The 11,361-nt window shown below is 42.7% G+C and overlaps 1 protein-coding gene across 1 annotated transcript in view; it reads left to right on the top strand.

The window, feature by feature from the left end:
- Positions 1 to 266: 266 nt before the first annotated feature.
- The window catches only part of LOC116331405 (FRAS1-related extracellular matrix protein 2-like), a 71,718-nt gene continuing 60,623 nt past the window's right edge, over positions 267 to 11,361 (top strand). The window contains 2 exon segments of the mRNA XM_039618099.1: positions 267 to 5,407; positions 8,132 to 8,221. Of these exon segments, the coding sequence (XP_039474033.1) occupies positions 424 to 5,407; positions 8,132 to 8,221 (5,074 nt within the window). The 5' untranslated portion in view covers positions 267 to 423.

Below are 11,361 nucleotides of genomic sequence, written 5' to 3'. Positions count from 1 at the left end.
CATTCTGATCGTTCGAGAAAAAAAAGTAGTTCTACCAAGAGGACACGCTTGGTAATTAAGCTATAATCAATCCGTCTACTTCAGTTTATCTTCCAGTCTCCACCTCTCCGTGACTGTCAGTCGTACTGCCCATTAGCGATAGGGCTGAGCTAACAAGCCTTCAAAATCCTCCAATATGTGCAGAGATGGGCGGTGGCGCTTTACGCAGGGCTCTCAAGCGGCTGAAGTTAAAACTCCTGAGCGCTATTCTCGCGGAGTATGTCGAGGGTCCGCACGGATAGATGCACGGGAGTCATTGCGTGGGCACCCCGCTGACTCCCTATTGTTTTGGAATTTTTTATTTTGTTAAGTAAAACAGACACTTTGGAAAAATATTTTCTTTGTTACAGCAGCACCTTGGCAGAGCTCACATAACTGGTGAACATGTTGTCCTGTGGACTTCTCCTGTGTTTTTCCATAACAGGTATTGTCTTCGCGCAGTCCGACAGCTCTGGATTATTTTATGCACTGAGATCAGAACTGTCTGAAGACGCTATCTTGGTGGCCAACAACGGAATACGCGTGCCTTTCGGGAGGTCGATTTTTATCGATCCAATCAATGATTTGGTCATTCAGACACAGCCCGGCGACCGGTGCAGCATCAACGTGCTCGATAATGATCCGCTCTCGCAGAGACCGGGTCATCTGTCTCCCAAAAAGTTTCCCTGCGATTTTGGTCCAAATGATGTGACTTACTCCCACCACGGATCGAGAAGTCCGGCTAAAGACAGAGTGAGGATGCAGCTCAGGTATGACGCGCAAACCGAAACGGTCATTATCCCGTTTATGATGGAGGTTGAAGTAATGTTCACGCAGCTCGAGTTAATCACCAAAAACATGCCTCTGACTGTTGATCACCTCAAAGGGATCAGTAATCCTATTGATAAGAGGATTTTAGAGTTCACTTATGACAGAGAATCTCACAAATGCGAGGTGACATCCCAGTCCAGCAGCAGCAGCAGCAACTCGCTGCCTAGATACGGGAAACTCATCGATGGGGGTAAACTTTCTGCAATGATGGACTGTGATGAATTCACGCGAGCTGATATCCGCTATGAGCACACTTTTCAGCGCAAGTCCCCCAACAGGGATTATGTCCCCATGGTTGTGGAGCTGCACGATAAGGAAGGCAACCTAGTGAAACAGGAGTATTTTCATCTTATGATTCGCATCAAAGGGGGAGAGGAGAACACTCCCCCCAAACCCAGCTTTGTGTCCATGATGATGATGGAGGTCAGCCAGTTTGTCATGACCGCCCTCACCCCTGATATGCTTGCTGCTGAAGATGCCGAGTCAGACCCAGACAAGCTTATTTTCAATATTACTTCCCCCTTATCTTACGAGGAGGGCTATATAGTCAGCACTGATGACAGAAACCTCCCCATCACCTCCTTCTACCAGAGAGACTTGCGTGATCTTAAAATAGCTTATAAGCCCCCCTCCCTGGATTCAGACACTGAGAGGATTTTCCAGCTTGAATTTGAGGTGGTGGACACAGACGGGGCCATCTCGGACCCATTTGCTTTTATGATTGTTGTGAAGCCCATGAACACTCTGGCCCCTGTCGTGACACGCAACACGGGTCAGCTGCTTTATGAGGGGCAGTCTCGGCCTCTCTTCAGCGCTCACAACTTGGAGATCAGTGATGAGGACAACCTCGACTCTGTCAGAGTCACAGTGGTGGATGGGCTGCGCCACGGGGACCTCACAGTGCTGGGCTCTCACAGGAAATTCTTCACACCCGCAGACCTCGCAACAGGAGTTGTTGTGTACCAGCACGACGGGACTGACACATACAGCGACAACATTGTCTTCAAAATGACAGATGGGCAAAATGAAGTTGAATTTCTCTTTCCCATTACAATTGTTCCCACTGATGACGAGCCACCGATTATAAATGCCAACACCGGTTTGGTGCTGTTCAAAAATCAAATGATGCCCATATCTCCCCTCATGCTCAGCGCTGCTGATATTGATTCTGAGGACTCAACTATTAAATTCATCATTGTGCCCCCTTTTTCTTCTATTGGCATGTTGCTCCTAAGGCAGTCAGACGCCCCTGAGGACCCTTCCTCTTGGAAATTTAATGCTGAGGATGAAGTATATGAGAAAGAGGTGACAGAGTGGCTTCAGAAAGACATCACTGATGGGAGGTTGTTTTACAAGCATACAGGCCCTCACAACACAGATGCAATCACGGATCAGTTTGCATTCACAGTCCAGGATGACAATGACCCCCCTAATTTGTCAGGAGAGTGTGTGTTTATAATCCGAGTTTTACCTGTCGATGACGTACCCCCCGAGCTGTTCCCTGGCACCACCCTGCAAATGATTGTTCAGGAGTACAAACCCATTCACTTTAGCAAAGAAGTTCTGCGCTATACTGATTTGGACTCCGAGGACCGTGACCTCAAGTATACAGTCATCCAGCCCCCCACAGATACAGATGAAAATAACCCTGTTGTGTTCGGTTCTTTGGTTCTGACAGAGCGCCCCGGCACTGAAGTAACAGAGTTCACACAAGCTCAAATTAACCACCATAAGGTCTCCTACGAGCCCCCAGATGTTGAGCTTGGTATCACAGCCCATGTTGTGCAGTTTCGTTATACTGTTGAAGACACAGCTGGAAACAGTATAGAAGGGGCTTTCACCATCTATCTCCAGCCTGTTAACAACAAACCTCCTCAAATCACAAACACCGGCTTTACTGTGCTCGAACGGGGCATACATATCATCACAATTGCTGAACTAGATGCTACAGACCCCGACACTGAGAGGGAGCAAATAACCTTTACTCTGAGTCAGCCTCCTAAGCATGGCCAGATCCAGGTTGCATTCACTGACCTGGAAAAAAAAGGAGTTTTTAGACTTGAGGATATCTCAGAGGGAAAGTTATTGTATATTCACGGTGGAGAAGAGACAGTAAACGATGAATTTCAGCTGGATGTCAGTGATGGGATTCATATTGTGACCGTGATGGTCAAAGTTAATGTAAAGCCTGTCGATGATGAATCTCCAACCATCAGCTTGCCTGCGGGAACAATGGGGTCTCATATGGAGGTGCTGGAAAATGGAGCCACAGAAATAACAACTAATGTGATTCAAGGTCATGATGATGACACAGATGACCTCCGGCTGACTTTTATTGTGGAAGATCCCCCCCTTATGGGTGAAATATTAGTTAAAGGAGTCCCTACCACAAAGTTTACTCAGGCTGACATAATTAGCGGTGTAGTTGTCTATGCACACACTGGTGGTGAGATAGGTCTCACCTCTCAGCAGGATGGCTTCAATTTGACTCTTAGTGACATGTCTGATGATTGGGCAGTAGGTGGCAATAAGGTCACCGGAGTCCATGTTCAGGTCACCATCCTTCCTGTTGACAGTCAGGCCCCTGAGGTCAGAGTTGGTATTCAGTTCAGTGTCATTGAAGGAGAAAAATATGCCATTGGCCCTCAGCACTTGAACGCTGATGATAACGACACTCCAACTGATGATATCCTTTGCACTATCATTGTGCAGCCCACTGCCGGCTATGTGGAGAATATATCCCCCGCTCCAGGCTCAGAGAAGTCCAGGTCAGGAACAGCTATCAGTGCTTTTACCATCAGAGACATCAGGGAGGGAAATATCTACTACGTGCAGAGCATTCACAAGGGGGTCGAGCCAGTAGATGATAGATTCATATTTAGGTGCTCTGATGGTATAAATTTCTCAGAGAACCATTTCTTCCCAATTGTTATCATCCCATCCAATGATGAAAAACCTGAGATTTACTTGAGAGAGATAGTTTTGATGGAGGGGATGAACATCGCCATCGACTCACAAATTCTGAATGGAGCTGATGCCGATATCCCATCAGAGGAGCTGGTGTTTATGATTTCCAAACCTCCCAAACATGGTGCAATTTTAAACCAGCTAGCCACAGGCTCCATTTTGGTGACTAATTTCACTTTAGAGCAGATTAGAGAGGCGTCAAGTATTATTTATGAGCACGATGACTCAGAGACAATCGAGGACAGCTTTGATGTCATTCTGAGTGATGGAAAGTACTTGGTTCAAAAAACAGCCACGGTTATGATCATCGCTGTCGATGACGAGACCCCCAGAATGCTCATTAATGATGGTCTAGAGGTGGAAATTGGGGAGACCAAAGAAATCAGCAACAAAGTGCTCAAAGCAACAGATTTAGATTCAGATGACAGTACACTTACATATATTATCCGGTTCGGGCCTGGTCAGGGTCTGCTTCAGAGAAAAACCCCATCTGGGTCTCTGGAAAACATCACGCTGGGCATGAATTTCACGCAAGTTGAAATCGATGCAGGGCTCATAGTTTACACACACAGTGGACAGGAGGGCGTTCGAGACATGGTCAAATTTGATGTCACTGATGGGTTAAATCCACTAATCGATCGTTATTTCTACATCACAGTGGACAGCATTGACATGGTCTTCCCTGATGTGGTCAGTAAAGGTGTTTCTCTGAGAGAAGGTGGCAGGGTGACTCTGACCACTGATCTCCTAAGTACCACTGACCTCAACAGTCCTGATGAGAACTTGGTTTTCACTGTCACAAGGGCCCCTGTTAGAGGCCACTTAGAGTGCACAGACACTCCTGGGATTCCCATTGTTTCTTTTACCCAGCTCCAACTGGCTGGCAGTAAGATTTACTACATCCATACCTCAGACGATGAGGTGAAAATGGACAGTTTTGAGTTTGAAGTCACTGATGGCTACAATCCCGTTTTCAGAACATTCAGAATCTCGATTGTGGACGTCGATAACAAAAAACCTGTTGTGACTGTAAATGATCTAGTTGTCACAGAAGGGCAGCTTAAGCTGATAACACCTTTTGAGCTCACGGCTGAAGACCAGGACACAGCCGAGAAGCTGATCAGATTTACGGTCATCCAGCTTCCTGTTCATGGCAAATTGCTCTACAACCAGTCCACACTTATCAGCAGCTTCACAAAACAAGACCTCAATGAAAACCTCATCAGCTACAAGCACGACGGAACTGAATCATCAGAGGACTCGCTCTCCTTTACTGTCACCGATGGCACACACACTGACTTCTATGTTTTCCCCGACACTGTTTTTGAGACTAGGCGCCCTCAAACTCTCAAGATTACTATCGTGGGAGTCGACAGTGGCATCCCCCAAATTGTTGTAAACAAAGGTGCTCCCACTTTGAAGATTTTGGCCACGGGTCACCTGGGGTTCCCCATCAGCTCCAAGGCGCTGAAGGCAGAGGACAGAGACAGCAGTCCGGCCTCGCTGCTGTTCCACATCACCACCCAGCCAAAACATGGTTACATCATTCATCTCGGGCACGGCAACAACTCCATCAACACCTTCAGTCAAGGTAAGCTTTGAACAAAACACCTACCACCTCTATAATGTGTCAGCATGAATATTGAATGTGGAGGAAATAATCAAACAGCACTGATTTTGTTTAGTAATCAGTCATATCTAATAACCAGAATGCTCATTCCACTCTATAAGAAAAGTCTATCAGTTATTATTTTTAGCAAGCAAAATGACCTCAGCATGCCTGTCCTTGAAAATGTAAAAAAAGATTATCCCTTTAATCATATATGTTTAAATACAAGATCGTCCCGAGAAGCACAGTGTTAGACATCAAAATTCCTTGCAAACGTGTAAGTTTTGATTAATTTTTCCAGCCCACCAAAGACTTTAATTTATGGAGTAATAATTATTCAAACGTGTGACAAGTGCAGGCCTGGGAATTTCAATAGTTAATTTGTGCGCCTGATTTAGATGTGCCTTGCTCATCAAATCATAATTAGCAGACCAAAGTTAGAGGCTGATGTTTCGCATAAATGTCTTGTAGACAGTTAGGGATGAATAATTTATTATTTCTGCATCTCTGGGGAAATGTTCACATCTGATGTTCTCTACAGTGGTCTGTTAAATGAAGCAGGACAGAAGTAGGGGGATCGTGTGAAAAGGTCAGCGCGGAGCTTCGAGTGACAGGATGGCATTTGAGTTGCAGCACATTCTGATAGTTTGACCAGGGTCAAGTCAATTTGAAAGAATTTGTTGAAACGCAGAGAGCTCTCACTAAAATGCATTTTTATACCAACACGCAGAGCACACTGTGCCGCTTTAACTGTTTGAACACATTTCCTTTGCATTTGTGCACATTCGGTGACTGATATTACAGGCGGGGATTCAAGACAACAATGCCGTTGATTGAGGTTTAAAGCGATGCAATCAATGCCGTATTTCATATCACGCTGAGGCAATTAGACCAACAAGTAAGAAAATCCACCTGCTTGTGACACAGCTTGGCTTAAGCTCATACATGGTGTGAGAACACAGTGCCAAAAAAAAGCAGCACTTGAGTCTGCAGGAGATGGACACTTCTGACAACCACTGTGAGGATTGCAGTCGTTGGGAAAAAAAAAGGGCATAGATGAGACAAGAGTGCAGCGGGAATGAGAAACAAAGGGCAGTAGAGGGGCAAGAGAGAGCAAGTAAAGTGGAGGAGAGTGCAAAAGAGGCAAGAGAAGAGGAGGGGTGGGGGATGTGTGGGTGACATGAGAGAAATAACGAATGAGGGAAGGGGCGTGAGACATTGAGTGAGAGAGAGAGAGAGCAAACAGGCTCGTCAGAAGAATCAGTCAGGTGAAAGAGACAATTCCTCGCTCTTTATTTACTCATCCTATTTCCAGGGCACATCCCGTGAGGCGTTCTTTTTAAATATTTAATGAACAATGTGCCCCTAGTTCACAGTGTTGACTTTGTATTTGTAAGGCCCTCAGGTTCAAGTATGTGCCACAGAGAGGATCCTTCTCAGGCTGCACCTCCCGTTCGATTAGATTCGACACTCAATAATCTGAAAAACATGAGCAGCAATCTGGAAGCGAACAAAGTCTTTGCATCACATGAAAGGTATATTTTTTGTCACCTTTCATGTTCGGCACAAGAGAAGCAGACTTAAGCTTCGTCCCAGGCAGGAGTCGGGGGTTTATACTTTTATGAACCTCCTTCCTCTGACATCTATTATTAAAGGAGGTGGTTTGAAGGGGCAAAGCCCTTTCACAGTCTTGATGATTTTTCTGTACTGTAATGGGTGTTTGCAGAGACTGGTGGGAAAAAGAAATGTAGGCAGAGCCCTGTAATTCAGAAAAGTTGGAAAAACAGGTGTGGAAGTGTGTGCGTGTGCCTGCTGAAACTTCTGGTTTTAACATTCTTGCCTTGTCTGTCATTAAAAAAGATCCACTGTCACCTGGTTTTCAGTGCTGATGAAACACAGAGTTGGCCGTTTCTGGGTTTAAATGTATTCTGTTGCTTTAGCTTGAGCTCTGTTGGATTTGGGGTTGCGGCCTTATCGTCCTGGATTACGGATGCATGACTTTCAGAATGCTTTCTCTGGTGGAAAATTGTTCATGCTGAGTACTGATAAGGAACTGAATCAGTGTGATACTAGAGACCTGCTGTTACTGTAGCTGATATGGTACTGGAGCGGGACAGCTTCCATCTTTGAGCAATTATTTGACAGAGAGAGTGTTTGAACAAGCCATAATGCAACTTCAAAGTGTGTTTGAGGCTATTTCTGTAGTCAGCATGAAACACAACATGAAGGGCCTTTTTTTCCACTCTTAAAATGCAAATTTTATTTACTAAATATGTATTTTTAAAAATCTCGACGAGGACAGATCTCTTCACGATGAAATTAGTACTTTTGGCCATCACCTTACTTTAAGTTGGAGCAAACTGATATTGTTTATCGTGCATCGTCTCACATTCACTTCACAGTGCAAGACATGACTTTAAAATGGAAAGCAGGCTACAGTGGCACTCATTTGCATTCTATAATTACTTATATTAAAAAATATTTTTTTTCTGTTTGCTTATCATCTTGATTTTTGTTTTTTGTCCTTTGTTGGATTTCAGGTGACTGAGTTTTATTCTGTTTGCACAAACTTTCAGTTCACTGTGCTTTTATTTCCAGATCTAATTTTCACACCTGATTTGACACTTCAAAGTTTCACGATAGAAAGATTCATAAAAAGATTTTTTTTTTTTTTTTTAAAAAACTAAAGTTACTTTTCTATTGCAGCCGATATCGATGGCCTGAGCGTCTGCTATGTGTTGCGGAGTGGAGAAAACGCTACGTCTGATGTCTTCCATTTCTCTGTTGAGGATAATGGTAAGATTTCACCTTCTTTTAGATTTGCATAATTCTTCTGTTAGTATTACTCCTCTTTGCTCTGAGTTTCTACAATAGCTGTCCGGCTAAAAAAAAAAAAAACTAATTAACCATTCAGTATTTCAGAATTGAGATGGACCTACAAGTCAGCTGTCAAGCATTTTTATTCTAACCCAGACTGAGATCAGTTATGTAATTTTGCAAATTGTTCCCAGCAGATTTTATAAACAGATCAGTGAAGTTTATTTTTGCTCTGATTGCATTTGATTCAGGATTTGCCCATAAAATGATCTGCCATTCAGAGCGGCCTTGTAGAATATCAATTCTGACAAATCTGCATAGGCCAGCAGAGGTGTTCAGCCTGTAACTGTGTACTGCTGCATTGTATTAACTTACCAGGGAACTGATTAGATGTCCAGGGTCACTGAAGATAGAAAACTCTTTGTGGTGTGAAGATCATTTTTACAGTTCATCGAGTTAATGAGACTGTGTAATTTGTAAATATGACAGGACATGCCAAGCAGTATTAGTGCATATTTTATCTTGAATACAAGAAAATTTCTCATGAGTTTTTTGGCAGAACAGAAGATTAACCATGTGTATTTAAAATAAACACTGACATAAGGTGGTTTTATGCAGAGTCTCCGTTTATGTACAGTTTTCATAAACGGAGCGATGAACAGTTTAGTTTGAAGAAATAACCGCTTGCTTCTATTTTACGTGTGACGACATTGGCAAATATTACCTCCTTTCTATTTTGGTTCAAACCAACATTACATGCATAATAACTGCCAATTGGGGCCCAATTTGCACATGAAATTAACACTTACAAGTCACCATATCTTATGCTATATGCATCTCTCCAATGTGCATTAATTTAGCATCCTTTTATGAAGGCAGCTGCTAATTAAGTAATCAGCAGATGCCAAAAATCTCAGTGAGGGAGGAAGAGCTTAAGATGCAGTTGAATTTATTTAAGACTAAATCTAAGAAGAAACCTCATAATACTGAATATATATGCTCATTATTGAATAAAAATTTGCACAGGAAAAAATATTTGAAAATGTGCTCTGCATGAAAAAATTGCTGCAGAAACATACAAGAGTAGAATCATTCCAAACAATCCCTCTAAGTGGGATATATTGAAAATACCAAAATTTATGCAAAAGATTTGCCATCCCCGTCTTGTTTGAAGCATTTTCTTCTTTTTTTTATGTCTTCAAAGACAATATACATGTGTGTGAATGAAAGAGAGAGCGGTTTAACAGTAAAGCTGCAAGGAGTACAGGTAGTGCGTTTAAATATATGGGGTCAGCCAGACAAAGCAAGAGACAATGCACAAGAGGGGTGAAGAAGAGAGTGCAGGAGGGGTGGAGTGAGTGGAAACGAGTGTCAGGGCTGATTTGTTACAGAAAGATAGCAGCAAGAGTGAAAGGGAAGGTTTACAAGATGGTAGCGAGACCTGCGATGATATATGGTTTGGAAACTGTGGTGATGACAAAAAGACAGAAGGCTCAGCTAGAGATGGGCGAGTTCAAGATGCTGAGGTTTTCACTGGGGGTGACCAGAATGGACAGGATCAGAAATGAGTGGGTTGCTCAGGTTGGCTACTTTGGAGACAAAGTTAGAGAGGTAAAGCTGAGATTGTTTGGACATATGGAAAGGAGGGATAGTGGGTATACTACACAAAGGATGCTAAAGATGGAGCTACCCAGCAGGAGGAAAAGAGAAAAATCACAGAGAAGGATGTAGAGAAGCAGGATATGCAGAGGGTTGTGCGTCAAAGGAGGATTCTTGTGATAGGGTGAGAGGGAGGCAGAGGAGCTGCTCTGGTGAGCCTGAAAGTTACGTATCACTACAACCAAAATAAAGGGGTCTGTAAAGCAAAGCAGTATGTTAATAAATAAATAAGAACATGGGATGGTGTAGTCCTATAATAAAATATAATGCAAATTTTCTTCAGCAGATGCCTTCACCATGTGATCATAGTGTGGTTTAAGCTGTTTTAAAACAGTCAGATAACTGGATTACAAGTTTAGTCACTGTTGGCTTTGTTTCTTTACATCTGTCTTCTATAAATAATGCAATGCACTGATGACCTTGTCTTGTACCGAGACACAGAATTGAGGTTAACGTACAGTATTACAAATACAGCACCAATTTTGTGTAAGTGATGTAGGTTCTGTTGCAGTGGCCATTTCATTTCATTTTATTACAAATCTACAGATTTTTTTAAAACCCTCTAGTTTTACACCGAGCTTATAAAAAGTTAAAAAGTTTTCCTGGAGCAGAATCATCCATCCAGAATAAATCAACACAAAGCCTGGCTTTTAATGTACAGTAAAAAAAAAACACACACACAAACACAGGTGTATCTGTTTTATATTAGCACATTTGAAACAAGGTGCAGCTGACACCACAGCTCAGTCCATCTGTTCATTTTCCTCCTCTATGATCAGGCACGACAATACAACACAATACATTAAAGACTACTCACTCACAGCGTAATTGATGTAGCGTCTTTAAAGATTACCAACACAGCTTCTCTGTGAATTACAAGATTATGTACAAGAGTATGTATCATTGAGGACTGAGTTAATACAGTACTGTGCAAAAATCTTAAACCTCCTTCATTTCTTCATATTTTACTATTAAAATGGAAACCAGGTGCAGCAATTTGAGCATTTGAAAACATGCCGTACATGAAAAAACAGTATATAATGCAAAACTAGAGCACATCTCTAATGAACTTTAAAGTCAATATTTAATATGACAAGCTTTATTCATCAGTACAGCCTGAACTCTCTTAGATAAGCTTTCTTTACTTTCTTTTAGTCTTCAGGAATAGCTCTTCAGGCTTCGTGAAGGACATTCAGAGCTCTTCTTTGGGTGGGCCAAGCTCTGAGGAGGCCAGTCCATTACTTATAAACCCAAACACTCTGCCAGGGCTTTTACTGCATTGACAGCGTGTTTGGAAACATGTTGAAAAATTAGGCTGTTGCCAATCATATTTCAAATGGTGGAAGGAAATCTTACAGTACTTTTCTGTCCTCATAAATACAGTGGTGTGAAAAAGTGTTTGCCCCCTTCCTGATTTCCTATTTTTTGTATGTTTGTCACACTTAAAGGTTTCAGATCAA

Source organism: Oreochromis aureus, linkage group 10, assembly GCF_013358895.1.
Source record: "Oreochromis aureus strain Israel breed Guangdong linkage group 10, ZZ_aureus, whole genome shotgun sequence".
Taxonomy (NCBI): Eukaryota; Metazoa; Chordata; class Actinopteri; order Cichliformes; family Cichlidae; genus Oreochromis; species Oreochromis aureus.
Note: the sequence above shows the minus strand (reverse complement) of the source record. Positions and strands in the feature narration are given on the sequence as shown.